The sequence below is a fragment of the Pezoporus occidentalis genome, unplaced genomic scaffold, assembly GCF_034315485.1.
Source record: "Pezoporus occidentalis ecotype Australia unplaced genomic scaffold, CSIRO_AGI_Poc_V1 ctg10, whole genome shotgun sequence".
Taxonomy (NCBI): domain Eukaryota; kingdom Metazoa; phylum Chordata; class Aves; order Psittaciformes; family Psittacidae; genus Pezoporus; species Pezoporus occidentalis.
In genome coordinates, this window is record NW_026912779.1 from 1,310,991 (window position 1) to 1,328,050 (window position 17,060).

The 17,060-nt window shown below is 59.7% G+C and overlaps 1 protein-coding gene across 1 annotated transcript; it reads right to left on the reverse strand.

Moving 5' to 3' along the window:
* Positions 1-2,483: 2,483 nt before the first annotated feature.
* On the reverse strand, positions 2,484-15,095 carry BCL2L11 (BCL2 like 11). The gene is made up of 3 exons (XM_062608541.1): positions 14,641-15,095; positions 8,435-8,547; positions 2,484-4,453 (listed from the first exon to the last, which is right to left on the reverse strand). The coding sequence occupies exons 1-3, from the start codon at positions 14,978-14,980 to the stop codon at positions 4,364-4,366; spliced, it is 543 nt and encodes a 180-aa protein (XP_062464525.1). The 5' UTR covers positions 14,981-15,095; the 3' UTR covers positions 2,484-4,363.
* Positions 15,096-17,060: the final 1,965 nt, after the last annotated feature.

Below are 17,060 nucleotides of genomic sequence, written 5' to 3' on the forward strand. Positions count from 1 at the left end.
GGGATGCTGGGGATGAAGGGGGGGAAGCAGCATCAAAACGGGGATGTGGGTGCTCGGGTTTGGTCATGGAATGGTTTGGGTTGAAGGGAGCTTAAAGCTCCTCCAGCTCCAAGCCCTGCCACGGGCAGGGACCCCTTCCACTGGAGCAGCTTGCTCCAAGCCCCTGTGTCCAACCTGGCCTTGAACACTGCCAGGGATGGGGCAGCCACAGCTTCTCTGGGCACCCTGTGCCAGCGCCTCAGCACCCTCACAGGGAAGAGCTTCTGCCTAAGAGCTCATCTCAGTCTCCCCTCGGGCAGGTCCAAGCCATTCCCCTTGCCCTGTCCCTGCATGTGCTGAAAGCCAGATTGGAGCCAACCTGATGCTATCGCTTACCTGCCTCTTACTGCAGAGATAGAGCACGTGGAGGGGTAGCAGGGCTGGAAGCATCCTCCCCTTTCTCCCCAGGCTGCCTGGCCATCAGCTGGGGGGTACAGAAGTGGGATGGAGAGGCAAGGCAGGAGGCAGAGGGGACGGCAGCTTCGCATGGGCCGATTGATTCCACTTCAGAGCTATAAAAGCAAAAACTATTTAAAAGAATAAAGTAAAAAATAACATAAGCCATAAACCACACGCAAATAATACGCAAATAATGAAAGAACCCCCCCTGCCCCCCAAACTCCTTCAATAGCTGGGACAGGCAGGACCCAGGAAGGTGCCCAGCAGTGGGGTTGGAGGGCTACGGAACCCCATAAATGTGGGGAAAAGGCAAAGAAAGAAGAGGAAAAGCCCAGCCCAATCCAGCCCCAAGGCGCACGGAGCTGGGGCAGCAGGGATGCTGCTCGTGGGCTTGGGAACAGCATCTAAATGTGAGCCTTGGGTGCCATGGTTTAGTGTGGGGTGCCCCTGCCCATGGCAGGGGGCTGCACCTGGATGATCTTAAGGCCCTTTCCAACCCAAACCATTCCATGACTCTATGAAACATCCCCCCCTCCAAGCCCCCAAAGGAAAGAGCACCCGTGACCAACAGTTGGAAGTTTTTATTCATATAAAACTCATATTAAGAACATAAAAGATTGCATCTTAAAAAACAAACCAACCCAAAACAGATCTGCAATTATTTACAGCAGTATTGCACAAGTAAATGGCAATTACCCTGTCCAAAATTCATCAGTGCAAACCACAAGGAAGCCAGGGAAATTGCAGTCAAAATGCTACATACGCTGGGTCCTGTGACAGGAGTTAGTGATTCATCAGCACATCAGGTGCTGGCTGGTACCTGATGTTAATGCTGGGCCGGGGAGAAGCGGCCGAGATGGAGGAGAACGTGGCTTTGGGAAGAAAGGGGCCGAAATCACAGGGATGCTGAAGCCAAACTCCCACTAATTCCACCAATGCTGGAGTCCGATGGGCCTAAATCACTGCTGGGAAGTGGGATTTAGGCACTTGGAGGGGAAGAAACCAGAGTAAATCTCATTCTCCAACCCACGTTGGCTGCACCGCCGAGAGGAGGCAGCGCTCTGGGAGGCGATCCATCACTTATTGCAAGGGCAGGGAGGAGAGAAGGGGAGAACCAACATCTTTACAGGAACTTAAATAAGCAGGAAATAAATATACACCATTTCTACAAGTTACAGCATTATGGAACAGTAGAGTGCATTAATTACACAGGAGAAAGAGAATCTACAGTATTTACTCTAAAAAGGTTTAGAAAAGGTGAGTTTTTGGAAGCTCTTTTTACCTCTTTGATAAGCTGCACAAAACTGACACGAGAGAGGAAAGGGAATACATTGCACACAGATGTCTGGCTCAGATGATGAAAGGAATACGCTACCCTACTCTAATAAATACTCAGGTATTTACAGCCCTGGGGAAGAGGAGAAGCGTTAACGCAGCACCGGCAGTAAATCTGGTTTCCCTGCGACCAAGGAAAGCTTCAGCACATCCTTTTGGTAGGACAGAGACCTCGGCTACCCTTAAAACAACCCAGAGCGGTCACCCAACAGGGCTAAAACGAGCCAAAGCCCCAGTTAAAAGCATCAGTCTTCTCATTGGTTTTCCCCCTAAACCTCCCAACGCCATGGGGTGAAACCTGGTTTTTGAGGGGGGCAAATCTTCCTTTGCCTGCCTTTTGGCTGGGAGCACCTCCTGTGGAGAGGCCCCAGGCAGACAGTGACAAGACTTTCTTAATCCTCTTAAAACTCCTCCCATCTCTGTCTCCATCCCTGGCTGGCGCGGCCGGTGGGGAGGACAGGATAAAGTGCACGGCATTTCTTTGGTGTACTCCAAGGGACACATTCTGGGGATGCTGTAAGGCTGCGAGACCTGAAAGCACCGTTCCAGCCACCAGCAGGGGATGAAACCACTGGGGAGGGAGAAAAAGCTCCCTTGGTTCCCCCCCGCTCCCGCCTCTGCTGCCGAAATTCATCTATGGTTTTTTGCCTTTCAATGCTATCAACAGCCACGCAGTTCCATGGAGGCTCCCGTGGGGAACGTGATGCTGGGGTCCCCTATATAAACCCCACCGAAGTGATGGCTCAAGCAGGGCTGGGGCAGCGCAGCTACAGTGAGCCGAAAGCAGAGCCAAAACCAAGGGCTCGAGGAGCAGGAAGCTCACCGGTTCAACCGCTCCCTCTCCACCAGTGCAAAGATCCCCCTGCACCTTCCCAACGCATCCCCTGCTCCTGCAACCGCTGCTGGCCCTGCAGGTCCCAACAAAGCAGAGGGAAAGGTAATGAATGGAAAGTTAAGAGTTAACACTGCTCTGCACTCCTGCACCGGGGTGCAGCCGCAGCGCACCGACACCACGGCCCTTTGCCTACCCGGCAGGCACAGCCACGGAGGTCGGATTGTCCAGCATGAAAACCACTACGTGGCACTCCACGGCTTCCCCCTGCACGTGTGCAGCAGGAAAAACCGCTCCTGGATGCTTGGGCTTTTCCTTCTTTCCTTTATTCCTATGGGGCTGGTGAAACCAGAGATAAAACCGCGGCGTCTGGGTGCGTTTGGGGACCACCTGCACCAGCCAGGGGGAAAGGGCAGCTCCAGAGGCAGAGAGGGGTACGTTTGTGCATAGATATGGGGGTGGCTGCAGCAGCCACCCCTCAACAGCACCCACCGGGCAGCAGCCACCCGCCTTGCAAGGTGAACCGGAGGCAATGGGGAGGCTGAGGAGACGGACCTGCTTCTTCCAACAGCCCTCCAGCAAGGCTGCGGGGTGCTCCAGGGGGAAGAAGAGATGCCCTGGGACAGCACTAAGCACCTGGTTGGGTCTTCCCAGGGGAAGGAGGGTGGTTTGGAAGCAGTTAATGGATCTATACCAGGTCAGCATCCTTCGGCGTCTCTTCCAGCTGCATCCCTGCGCGCCAGCATCCAAGGTCTTGCTGCTGCTCCTGTCCTCATCCCGCTGCTCCAGGCTGCCCTGCCCGAAACACAGAGAGGATCCCAGGAATAATACAGATATCCAGCGCCTTAAAACCCCTCCTGGGCTCAACAGCAAGGGACCAGCCATGACTTAAAATGATGTTAAAGAGCAGGAGCCGTTGTCTCCGGGTGCAAAGCTGCAGCGCGCTGGGAACTGTTGCTACCTGCCTCCGGTACGTCTTATTGCTGACTGAGTCACCAATGTTCTCTATTATATCATACAATACATGAGCATTTGCACACATCTGATAGAAAGAACTTCTCAATAAAGGCAACCTGGTGGATTGGGGTTTTGGTTGGGTGGGATTTTGGACCCTGGGAATCTGACAGCTGAGTCCTGAAATCAGAGTGAGAACTAAAACACAGGTATAAAACAAAGGTCGGTCAGCAGGAAATAGGCCGTTTGCGTGATGCAAATGAACGTGGATCTGGGGAAGCATTAGGTATTTACAGGGAAAAGAAGTGCTGATTGGAAGCCCTCTGCCCTTCTTCCATCATCGCCATCCTTCTTCCGCAGGCAAAGGGAGAGGGGAGGGCTCCGTGAGTCTCTGCAAGGCAAACTAAGGCAGCTCTGCCCATCAGCTGGCTCAGGTTTTCCTTTTCCCCACTGCAGGGTTTATCCCGGAGAAGCCGATGGGTTTCCAGGAACGACGCCAAGGAAACGCCGTTATCCCACTGCTGTGGAGGGTTTTCTCTGAGGCTCCTTTGGGAGAATAAAAAGGTCATAAAACAGAGCGGAGAGGAAGCAGTAAACATCACTGCCGGACACAGTCCTGCTCTGGAGATTCCCAGCTCCGTGTGGGATGCCCACCCGCATCCGACAGCCCCACCATGGGTCCTGGGGAGAGGCAGGGTGGGAGCCGGGTGGTGCAGGGAGCCCCGCATCCATCCATCCATCCATGCATCCGTCCTCCCGGGGCTTTCCCAATGGGAACACAAGTCCTCGGGACGCGCCCGGCGCTCACTGCATCCTCCAGATGAGGCGGATGATGTAACGCAGGAGGCGCAAAATGACGACCTGGGGGTTTCCTGCCGGGTTATCCAAGAAACCCTGAAACCAAAGAGGAGGAAAAGCAACGTAAGCACGGGCACGACAGCGAACAAGGCCCCCCTGCTACAAACACAGACGTTCCCAAGCATTTCAGGAAGCATTTAAACACCCTTTCACGTTCTCCTGCAATAGGAAGCTTTGTAACACTCAACGAGTCAAAGCCACCCGCTCCCAGCCATGGGGATGTCACCTGCAGGTCCCTGCACAGGGGGTGCACGATGCTGCTGGGAGGGCTTGGAACGTGGTGAAGGAGCAGGAAATCCTGTGAGCACAGCTTCAAAACCCAGGCAGGGATGGTGCCCCTGCGCCGGGCACTGTGATGGGGAAGGGCTGAGGGAGCTGGGGGGTTCAGTGTGGAGAAGAGAAGGCTCAGGGGGGACCTGATGGCTCCCTACAAGTGCCTGACAGGAGGATGGAGCCAGGAGGGGCTGGGCTCTGCTCCCAAGGAACAAGGGATGGGACAAGAGGAAACGGCCTCAAGCTGCACCAGGGCAGGTTTAGATGGAGCTGAGGAACAAGTCCTTCCCCAGAAGGTTGGGCTGGATGAGCTTAAAGGGCTTTTCCGACCTGGTTGATTCCGTGATTCTAACTAAATAAATAAGGGTAAATAATAATAATAATTAAAAAATCCTAATTAAAACCCTAATTCAAATTCCAACCCGAATATAAATGCATATCTATATGTGGGGAGAGCAGCAGCTCCTGCGCAGGCACTGGTTCGAGTTCGCTCTGCTCCAGGCACAGCCTCTTTCACACAACACAGCGAGCCAGACACTGCAGCAAAACACACCCTCCCCGGGCAAGGGACCCCAACAGCACGCAGGGCAAGGAGAAAGGAATCACCACCAGATACCATTTATCTCAAGGCTTTTTTCCTACGGTGAAAGAGCAGCCCGGAGAACCACCCCTCCCTCCGCCTCCCCAGACAGCCCGATTCGGGCTATATTTAGTGCAGTAAAATCATGCCTGTACATGCCCCAGACAGAGAAATGCCTGTTTACTCTGATATGCAAACTGCCCTCCCCACAGGCGGCCCTGCAGCGGGGCCCTGTTGCCATGGGGAGATGATGCTGAGCATCCTCTCACCCCAGCGCATCCCTGCGCCCCAGGACATCGCATCCCAGCACCCACGAGTGGGATTTACCCACGCGGGAGCTACACCCCCCCCACCCCACCCCACACAACTTCCTTTCTCCTCTAACTTACACAGTAGAGGGCCCACAGATAATACAGGAGGCACTGGATCACCCTGTTTTGCTCTAATCCCAATGGGATCTGGCTGTTCATCCAGCCCACCACACGGAGCAAGGAAAGAAACCGGTACAAAACCCCAAGAGGCTTAGAGAAGGGTGCAAGAAACATGCCCAAAGTGGGTTTTCCTTAACAAAGAGGTATAAAACCATCATTAAGGAGTTGCACTTTCCACCTCTGCAGGCAGCAAAGCCTGAGGCATGTCACAGCACCCAAGTGATGCACCCTCTGCCAGCAGAAGCCTCGGAGCGGAGCTGCTCCCCACAGCCAAGGGGTCCCTGTGGCCATCCCTGCTCACGGGACCCAGGAGCTGTGCCAGGGCAAAGAGGAGCGAGCCGTCCCCTGCCCAAGAGATGCTCCCAGGGGCAGGGATGGGGAACAGGATGAGGAACGCGCGGCCCCGACCAGTTCGACAGCTCCGACCTGCCCAGCCAGTGCGGTTCTGGCAGGGCTCAGAGTTCCCCATTTCTAACCTCAGCCTTAAAGGGCAAAGCCCGGCAGTGCCGCGGGCACGTGCTGCTGCACACCGCGCCCCAGCAAGCCCTCCTGCACAAGGGACCCAGCGCTGCACAGATCCCCCCTCTCCGCAGCAATCCCAGAAGGAAAAGACCTGCGCACGAAGCAAGCGCTTCGGGGCGGCTCCACAGCAACTGCCCTGAATCCTCCCCGTTTCTGGGTGCGACAAGCGAGAAAGCCAGGGGCTAAGGCAGCCAGGTACAAAGTGCTTTGAGGGTCATGCATGACAGCCTCTGCTCGTGTCATCTAGCAAGGATGTGGTCCCCTGTGTTTCAGCGCTCTCCTCGGGGCAGCAGGATGGGAGCTTGGCCACGGCACTGGGAGCTGCCTCAAGCAAACCGGGGCCATGCTCTGTGAATGGGGACCCGAACCCCATCCTGCTGCTGGTACAGCCAGCTCCTTGGACCAGCGGGGAAAAACCTTCTTCAGCCCCATTAAATTCATAGATTCATGGAATGGTTTGGGTTGAAGGGACCTTAAAGCTCACCCAGCTCCAACCCCTGCCACGGGCAGGGACCCCTTCCACTGGAGCAGCTTGCTCCAAGCCCCTGTGTCCAACCTGGCCTTGAACACTGCCAGGGATGGGGCAGCCACAGCTTCTCTGGGCACCCTGTGCCAGCGCCTCAGCACCCTCACAGGGAAGAGCTTCTGCCTAAGAGCTCAGCTCAGTCTCCCCTCGGGCAGGTTCAAGCCATTCCCCTTGGCCTGTCCCTCCATCCCTTGTCCCAAGCCCCTCTCCAGCTTTCCTGCAGCCCCTTCAGGCACTGGAGCTGCTCTCAGGTCTCCCCTTCAGGAGCCTTCTCTTCTCCCGGCTGCCCCAGCCCAGCTCTCTGTGTCCTTTCATGACCAGATGCCATTTAAACCACAAAAGCTGGGTTCCCCTCAGGAGGGATCAGGCTGCATGGGGGAGGTTGGAAGACGCACGTTCCAGATTCAGGATAAAACACAGCTTATCCCCACTCTGCTGCAGGTCAGGAAACCCTCAGCATTTGGCAAGAACACGAAGCCAGGGAGAAGTCTCCAGCAAGGAGCTGCAGACACACTGCACGGAAGGCGCTGGACCACGGCAGCCTAGCAGCCACGTACGGGGAGAGCCCCTGCCCACAGGCACCCACCACAGGGAGCAGCAAGCAAACACGCTGCAAGCAGTGACTCATGAGCTGTGGAGGATGGATAACGCTCCGGGACATCAGCACTCCATCGCTACCTGACGTGCTGCTGACTCCTCTTCCCACAGGCGAGCGCGAGGGGATGGACCAGAAACCACAGGCACCAACACGCCTCCGGCAGCAGCACTTGGCAGGCGAGGCGCTGTCTGCCAGCGCTGCTCTCAGAACTGCTGTGACTTCATCCCTCTGGGATGGGCTGCTCGGGGGCTGGGGGGCTGCTTTGGGGTTTTTTTTGTGGTACTGGCACCTATTTTTGTTGCAACACCCAAAGGTGAGAGAGTTCAGAGCCTTCTGAACACACGGGTTTCAAAACAGCTCAGATCCGTTGTGGGGAAAAGGAGTGATGAGAGCAAGCCACAGAACCCAGCCTGGGTTGGGTTGAAGGGACCTTAAAGCTCCTCCAGCTCCAACCCCTGCTCCCACAGGCAGGGACCCCTTCCACTAGAGCAGCTTGCTCCAAGCCCCTGTGTCCAACCTGCCCTTGAACACTGCCAGGGATGGGGCAGCCACAGCTTCTCTGGGCACCCTGTGCCAGCGCCTCAGCACCCTCACAGGGAAGAGCTTCTGCCTAAGAGCTCAGCTCAGTCTCCCCTCGGGCAGGTTCAAGCCATTCCCCTTGGCCTGTCCCTCCATCCCTTGTCCCAAGCCCCTCTCCAGCTTTCCTGCAGCCCCTTCAGGCACTGGAGCTGCTCTCAGGGTCTCCTCCTCAGGAGCCTTCTAGAGGCTGGACACAAACCCTGCTGCATTTCCTCCTGTGCGTTTCCCTACAAACACCACCAGTGCTGGCTCCTGGTCGGGCACCACTTCCAGAGCAGCTCTTCCCACCCTGCCCCAAAACCCCCAACCCACCGCTGCCTCTACTCCCAGCGGCTCCTTCCCCGCTACCACCGGGTGCAGCAACACCGCTACCGCCCTGGTGCTACACGATCCCCGCGGGCCCTGCACCCAAAGGGCTCCAACCTGGAGGTGACCTGGCGCTGCCGCAGTGCCCCAGCAGCACATCCCGGTCCCAGGGAGCGCTGGGGAGGCGGGAGGTGAGACTTACCCGTCTGGGACACGAGGAGGCGTTGAACTCGTCGCCGATGCGGCGCAGCTCCTGCGCGATCCACATCTCGGGCTGCACGTCCTCTGCTCGCGATGGAGACTGCCAACGGGAGGCTGCGGGGAGCAGAGAGAGCACCGGGGTGAGACACGGGGCAACGGGGGAGCACGGGGGGCAAACGGCGGGGTCCTGGCACTGCTCAGGGCCACGTTGGACACAGGGGCTTGGAGCAAGCTGCTCCAGTGGAAGGGGTCCCTGCCTGTGGGAGCAGGGGTTGGAGCTGGAGCAGCTTTGAGGTCCCTTCAGCCAAAACCAGGCTGGGGCTCTGTGAGTCTGTGAGAAGGCAAAGCACTACTGGGCTTTTATTCATTCATCTTTTATAGGCTTCCCTCAGGAGCATCTCTGGCGTATCCAAGCTCTTAAACAGAACCAGAGAATAGTTAGGGTTGGAAAGGACCTTAAGATCATCCAGTTCCAACCCCCCACCATGGCCAGGGACACCTCACACTAAACCATGGCACCCAAGGCCATTTCCAACCTGGCCTTGAACACTGCCAGGGATGGAGCATTCACAACCTCCCTGGGCAACCCATTCCAGTGCCTCACCACCCTCACAGGAAAGAATTTCCTCCTTAGATCCAATCTAAACTTCCCCTGTTTCAGTTTGAACCCATTACCCCTTGTCCTGTCACTGCAGTCCCTAATGAAGAGTCCCTCCCCAGCATCCCTATAGCCCCCTTCAGACACTGGAACAGGGAGGAGAGCCAAGAAGCCTCTCTGCAATTCCTTCCATAGCAAAACCCTTCTCTTCTCTCTCCCTCTCAGTAACTTCCTTGCCTTGTGGGCACAGCAGCAACTCCTCCTCTAGCCTTAAACCCCCTCGGCGTGGATCACTTCATGCAATTCCCACATCTCCTCCCCAGACAGCTCCGAAGCGCCCAACAAGAAACCGGGAACGCCTGGCTCTGGCGGACTGAGGACAGAGCCGCAACCGGGGCTGCGTGCACAGACACCACGGGGAGCTTCCACCTGCGGAACGCTGCCCTCAGAGAGCATCTCCCTGCACCGCAGCACAAGGGAAACCCCACACATGGAAAGGGCGCTGGTTTCTAGAGGAAAAGCAGCTTTAGGGTCAGTATGCGCTCCTAGACAGACGTATTTCAGGCTCCGTTTTAAGGCGTTCTAGAGCACGTGGCAAAGCCACTGCACTGAGGATAAGCAGAGGAGAAAGGAGCCGGTGACGCAGCAGAACCCCCGATGGTACCTGCACCACCACCATCACCTTCCCCTCCTGCCAACCCAAGCGCAGGATCCAAGCAGGAATCACAGCTTTAAGGAAGAGAAACCCCAACAAAACCCAAGCAGAGAGGACAAACCAACCCCAAACACACACAACCCCACACACACAACCCCACAGTACCAAACCAACCCCACACACACGCTCGGCACCAAACCAACCCCACACAACCCCACACAACCCCTCAGCACCAAACCAACCCCACACCGTCAGCACCGAACCAACCCCACACATCCCCTCAGCACCAAACCAACCCCACACCAAACCAACCCCACACATCCCCTCAGCACCAAACCAACCCCACACAACCCCAACACCCTCAGCACCAAACCAACCCCACACAACCCCAACACCCTCAGCACCAAACCAAACCCACACAACCCCACACCGTCAGAACCAACCCCACACAACCCCACACATGCCCTCAGCACCAAACCAACCCCACACAACCCCTCGGCACCAAACCAACCCCACACAACCCCACACCGTCAGCACCAAACCAACCCCACACAACCCCTCAGCACCAAACCAACCCCACACCCTCAGCACCAAACCAACCCCACACAACCCCTCGGCACCAAACCAACCCCACACAACCCCTCAGCACCAAACCAACCCCACACATCCCCTCAGCACCAAACCAACCCCACACATCCCCTCAGCACCAAACCAACCCCACACATCCCCTCAGCACCAAACCAACCCCACACATCCCCTCAGCACCAAACCAACCCCACACAACCCCTCAGCACCAAACCAACCCCACACATCCCCTCAGCACCAAACCAACCCCACACAGCCCCTCAGCACCAAACCAGCCCCACACCGTCAGCACCAAACCAACCCCACACCGTCAGCACCGGACCAGCCCCAGGGCCCCGGCACGGACCCAACCCCAGCGCGCTGGCAGGCGGCTGCCGGGGAGCCCCAAGGGAACCGCAGCAGCTCCCAGGCTCGGCGCAGCCGAGGGCTCAGCGCGGCAGTGACCGAGTAAATGAAGGCTTCCACTGCAGGCCCGGCTCCGACCTGCCTGGAAAACGCGCTGGGGAGCCAAGCCCATCCCGCTGCCTGCGGGCTCGGGGTTGCTTTCACGCCGTAGCAGCGCAGCCCGCAGCCCGCAGCCCTTCCTCGCCGCTCAATGAACGCCCTCGCGATATTCCAGCCCGGAATGCAAACAGGATCCCAGCTGGGGCGGGGCGAGCATCCCAGGGCCACCGCTGTGCCCAGAGCCAGCCCGCGCTGCCCGGGAGCAGAGGAAACACCGCGGGGATAGGGCAAAGAGCTGCAACGGGACACAGGGATGGAGGGAGGGATGGAGGGAGGGATGGAGGGAGGGATGGAGGGAGGGAGGGATGGGGAAACGTACTGCTCCTCTCCATCCCTTGCCTGCTCCCATCCTCCATCCTTTACCCATCAACCAGGCTGGAAAAGCCCTTTAAGCTCCTCCAGTCCAACCGCTCCCCAGCACCGCCAAGGCCACCGCTAACCCATGGCGCTGAGGGACCCATCTACACAGCATCCTCTCCTCCATCCCTTGCCCCTCTCCTCCTCCATCCCTGATCTCCCTTCTCCTCCCCCTGTTGCCCCCCCCCAGCATCATGCCCAAGAGCTCACCGGCTCAGGCTGCAGGCTGGGGTTGGTGGCTGAGAGTGAAATCGGGCTGAGGTTTTCAGAAAGGACTTTCTGTGGTGCTGCCGAGTGGCAGCTCAAAAGGGTCCAGTCATAACTGGCCCCAGAACCAGTCAGAGCTGCTTTCGGGGGGGCGGCAGTACCGCGATGCAGCGCCTGCCACCCGTGGCACGATGGCTGCAGTGGGGATGGGGACACGGGGTGACAGCCACCGGCACCCTGGGTGCCTGCACCTCGCTGCAGAACACGGGATGCTCCAGCCGGGACTGGCACGGGGATGTCACGGTCCCTGATGAGAGGAGGAAAAAGAAACAACCCCAAACTCAGAGCTGGAGCCAGGCTGAGAGAGCTGGGCTGGGGCAGCCTGGAGAAGAGAAGGCTCCTGAAGGGGAGACCTGAGAGCAGCTCCAGTGCCTGAAGGGGCTGCAGGAAAGCTGGAGAGGGGCTTGGGACAAGGGATGGAGGGACAGGCCAAGGGGAATGGCTTGAACCTGCCCGAGGGGAGACTGAGCTGAGCTCTTAGGCAGAAGCTCTTCCCTGTGAGGGTGCTGAGGAACTGGATGAGCTTTAAGGTCCCTTCCAACACAAACCAGCCTGGGATTCCATGATAACTGCACCTCCACCTCCCAGGCTTGATGACCCAAACACTCCAGGAGAAGCTCCTTGGCAAGGGCTTCAGATGAAGCACGTGCAAAGCTCAGGGAGAAAACAGCAGCAGCTCCAAAACAAGAGCAACAGGAACACCACCAGCAGCTTCTGGGCTCAAGGTTTCCCCCTTCCATTCACCTGTTACACCCAGGGTTTCCCCTCTGCAGGCAATGAGAGGTTCATGCTGCTTTGCTCCCCTATTCCACAGGGCAAGGAAACACACCAGGATCAAAACAGCACCGGGAAAACCCATTTACAGAGCACCTCCCAAATCCCACCGGCAAGCCCTGCACTCCTGTGCCTTTAGACAGAGCTGCTCTTCAACCAAAAACCCAACAGAAGAAAATGACAGCTCCTGTGAAGAGCCAAAGGCTTGAAACACCAGCCTAAGGCGCACACAACCAGCCCAAAGGGGGGGTGTCATGTCTTGGGTGTCTTGATGGCAGAACCACTTTACCATACCCTTCTGCAAAACCCAGGCTCATCTTGTTCTGTGCCTCCAATAAACTCATCCCTGCTCATCCCCGTGAGCACCTTCCTGTACACACCGGGCCAGCACCTCAATGCTTCCCATTCCCATCCCAAACCATCCCCTCGCTGCTTCAGTCTTATCTTCCCTCCACGTTAGCGTCAGAGGCAGCTGCACCCCTTTGAGAAGCAAAACAGCCCAAAGCATCGCTGCTGCCACCTCCATGCCCGGCACAACCCCTCCTCCAGCAATCAGCTCACACAACCAAAGGCATCCCCAGCTCCCCAGGGTCCCATTCACCTCTTCCGTGGCATTTAGCTCTTATTTGGCCCATCACCACTGGAACCTTTGGGGAGGTTCGATGGGATTTAGGAGAGGAAGCTTCAGGGCAGAGCATGAGCTTGGGAGCAGTCGACCGCTGCCCACGGGAGGGGCCAGGAGCACCCATTGCATGCAAACTGCTCCTGCTCACAGGAAACGCCTGTTTATTGTCATCACCATCATTAAAGGCCACTTGCTTACGCTTCCCAGAGCGGCCTCAGCCCCACCACACACAGAAATCAGCACGGGAGAACAGAACAAAGAGTGAGACCCTTCTCTTCCTTGCAGAGGGACTGACCGCTTCCATGCGGAAAGCTTAACGGTGGGACACTGCCGAGGGAAGGGATGGAGGAAGCGCCGTGCAGGGCAACCCCACAGCCCCTTCCCACCAATGGGAAGTGCAGCCCCTCACTGGGGATAAAACACTCCAAACTCAGTCTGTGAGCAGCCAAGGGTCCCGTTTAAATACCTCGAGTATTTTCCATCTGCTTATAGCTGTTTCGAATGATGCCCTTAGCAACAATAACAGAACAAAGGCTGTCGTAAACCCAGCGTTTCAACAGCTTTTCTGCAAGCAGGAGGAGCGAGGAAAACTCCAAGTTCTTCCTGGAGCCCCAAAACCCAAAGCCACTTTGCTGCCAAACGGCTGGCTGGGGCTCTCCAGCATCCTTGCCCGTCTTTGCCACGTGTGTTTGCGCTACTCGACGTTGTGAAACTTGCATTAGGCTGTAATTACTGCAATAAGGGCAGAAAACCTTTCCTAAGGGCATCTCGCAGGCAGCCCAACGGAGCTGTAACCGCAGCCATTAACCAGGGAGGGGAGAAAAACAACCCAAGCACAACAAAAAGGAGCTGCTCCGAGGCTGCAAAGCTTGGAGTCGGTGCTGGGCATCCCCGCGGCCGCGCTACCGGTGCGGCATCCCCCGTGCGCGCACCGTCCCCTTGCTCCGGTGAGGGGGCATCAGGCCGGAGGAGGGCACGGCGGGGCCGGCAGGCTCCCTGCCCACCGCCAGCCCCGGCCTTACCCGGGAAAGCCGCTCGGGAGCGGCACCGGAGCCAGCGGGACCCGGCGCGGAGCGCAACGGGAGCCAGCGGCTGCTCCGCCCCCGGGCAGCCGCGCACGGAGCCCGGCCGAGGGCACCGCACAAAGGAGCGGGAGCTGGGGCCCTGCTCCGGCGGCCGGGACCGACCCATCCCGGAGAGGAACAACAACAACAACGGGACAAGAACGGCGGCAGCGGCGCCGGGAGAGCGGGGGCTCGGCGGCAGCGCTCCCTCGGCCATCTTGCGGGGATCCCACGCTCCCGGCTGCTCCCAGCCGGAGCCGCTGCCCCTCGGAGCGCTCCTGGCACCGGCTCAAGGACCCGGCAGCGCCTTTCGCAACCGGCCCGCAGGTACAGCGGGGGCTGGGGCAGGACGGGGGAACCGGGAAGCGATTCCGCCCTGCGAGGGTGCTGAGGCGCTGGCACAGGGTGCCCAGGGAAGCTGTGGCTGCCCCATCCCTGGCAGTGTTCAAGGCCAGGTTGGACACAGGGGCTTGGAGCAAGCTGCTCTAGTGGAAGGGGTCCCTGCCTGTGGGAGCAGGGGTTGGAGCTGGAGGAGCTTTAATGCCCCTTCCAACCCAAACCAGGGTCCTACCCGCGGTGGGACGCGGGAGGTGCTCTCCGCCCTGCAGGTGCACAGCAGCGCGCACACGGCTGCAAACCCCGGGTGCAAGGGACACGAGGAGCCGAAGGTGCCGCCGCGGGGCGGGGGATGCAGAGCCCGGTGGCAGGGGCGCTGCGGGGTGCTCGGTGCCCTCCGCCCCGCGCATCTTCCCCCCCCAACCCGCTCCCGCACACTCACCCATGGCGCTGAGGCAGTGGCTGAGCGCCTGGCAGGGGGGGCTCGGGGTCTGCGTGGCCTTGTCGCAGCTGAGGGGCGCGGGGCTGCGCTCGGCGTCGAACGAGAAGTACCCGCTGGAGGAGCGCGACAGCAGCGGCGACCTCCGCACGAAGATGAACAGCGGCGACCGAGTGGCGAAGGGCCCGGGGCTGGCGGGGGGACCCCGCTGCGGCGGAGGCCCCGCGGTGGCGGAGCCCGGCAGGGCTGCGGGAGCGCCGGGGCGCAGCTGCGCGGCCGGGCCCGGGCCCTCCCCGCCGTCGCCGTCGCGTTGCGCCTTCACCTCGGGGGGCTGCTTGGCCATGGGGGCTGCCTGCGGGGGGAGCGCGGCGCCGTGAGGCGGCGGCACCGGCAGCGCCTGCCCCTGCCCCGGCGCGGCCCCTCCCGCCCGGCCCCATTGTTCTGCCGAAAGTGCTGAGCCGGCAGCTCCGCTCCGCGCCGCCCCCCGCCCGCCGGCCCGCCCGCACCCCCCCCGCTCACCCGCCCCGTCCCGTCCCGTCCCGTCCCCTCGCCCCGCTCACGGTGTCCCCGCCGGCTGCAGGCGCCCGAGCCCCGGCTGGCGGCGGTGAGCGCGGACCCGACCCTGCCGCGCACCCCGCTCCGCGCCCTGCACCGCCCCGTGTTTACAGCGCGGCCGCGCTCCGCCCCGGCAGCTCCGCACCGCCCCCGGCCCGCCCCGGCCGCCAGCACCGGACCTGACCCCCCCCCGCGCAGCCGCCGTGCGCTGGGCACCGACGGGCGCCACCCCCGGACCCCGCTCGGCCGCGCTCCGCCGGGCACCCGCACCCTGCCCCGGACCCCGCCTGTGCGCAGCGCCCGCAGCCCTGCACCGCACCCCGCTGCTCACCCCCGGGCTCCAGGCCCTGCACCAGCTCCGCTGCCCTTCTCTGTCCCCGCTCCAGCCCCTCAATGTCTCTCTCGCAGTGAGGGCTCCAGAACTGAACACAGGATTCGAGGTGCAGCCTCACCAGTGCCCAGCACAGGGGCACAATCCCTGCCCTGGCCCTGCTGCCGCACTGGTGCTGATCCAGGCCAGGATGCTGGGGGCTTCCTGGCTGCCTGGGCACGAGCTGCTCGTGTTCAGCTCCATCACTCAGCACCCCCAGCTCCTGTTCGTGAGCAGCTTTCAGCCACCGATTCCACTGGTGGCTCTGGAGCTGGGGCGCGGGGACCCCCCCATCCCACCAGCACCCCTTCTCCCAGTGGTACCCAGCACTTCACCATCCCCAGAGCCACAGGACTCTGCTCCCTAGGCAGCACCTCACCCATCAGCACCTCTCCCCAGCCACTGCGCCCATGGTGGTGCACGTGTGAAGCCTGAGGGTGATGCTGGTGTCTTCAACACCCACCCCAGTGGGAGCCAGCCAGCACCCCTGCTGTCCAACACTTGCTAGCTCCGGTGCCGCTCACTCTTCCTCCCCTGGGAGGGAGGGGATTGTCCATAGCCGATGTCCATGTCCGTGGCCTGTTTAGCAATAAAGCAGAACCTTTGTCACCTTGAAACCAGACCTGGGGCAACCGCTTGTGCTGTCTGTGCACTTGTCCTGCGTGTAAATCTGCATCCTGCTCTGCCAAGATACCTCTGATTCACCGCGCGATGCCAACAGGAGGGTCAGTGAGCAACCTGCACCAAGGGAAGGTGAACCTGCCCGCGGCAGGGGCTGGAGCTCGAGGGGCTTTAAGGTCCCTTCAACCCCTCCATGATTCCAGACATGAAAACAAGCGCTGGTGACACCCCAAGGAGCCCCACCGGAGCCTGGCTCGTGCCAAGCTGTGCTGGCAGAGATCCGGGCGAGCAGCGGCGGTGCTGGGGACATCTTGTCCCCCAGCTGCCACGGACAGGGTGTGCCTTTATCAGCCCCGCTGCCAGCACCGATGGGCTGCAGGGCTGGTCCTGCTGCAAACCATGGGGCAAACATCTCCGTTCCCCTGGCCTTAGGAGGCGGCAAGGGTGAAACCCCCGTGGTCAGCCCCCAAACCAGCCCCACCCGTGGGTGATGTGTAAGGTCCCAGGCTGGTCCAATGCACTGATTACGCTAAGCAGCTGCCCCAGCTCCAGTGGCTCTGCTCCCATCCCATCACAGCATTCCAATGGGACGGGAAGGAAAATCACAGAATCAACCAGGTTGGAAAAGCCCTTCAAGGTCATCCAGTCCAACCGGTCCCCAGCACTGCCAAGGCCACCACTAACCCATGGCACTGAGGCCTCATCTCCATGGGGTGTCAACCCTTGCAGGGACGGTGACTGCAGCCCTGCCCTGGGCAGCCTGTTCCAATGCCTGAGCACCCTCTGGGGCAGGAATTGTTGCTCAGCTCCATCTAAACCTGCCCTGGTGCAGCTTGAGGCCGTTTCCTCTTGTCCCATCCCTTGTTCCTTGGGAGCA

Coding starts and splice junctions, on each gene's coding strand:
- BCL2L11 (XM_062608541.1), bottom strand. CDS start 14,980: ATGGCCAAGCAGCCCCCCGAGGTGAAGGCGCAACGCGACGGCGACGGC. Junction 8,548..14,640: donor CCACTGCCTCAGCGCCATGG/GTGAGTGTGCGG, acceptor TGCTCCCCGCAG/CCTCCCGTTGGCAGTCTCCA. Junction 4,454..8,434: donor CCTCCTCGTGTCCCAGACGG/GTAAGTCTCACC, acceptor CTTTGGTTTCAG/GGTTTCTTGGATAACCCGGC.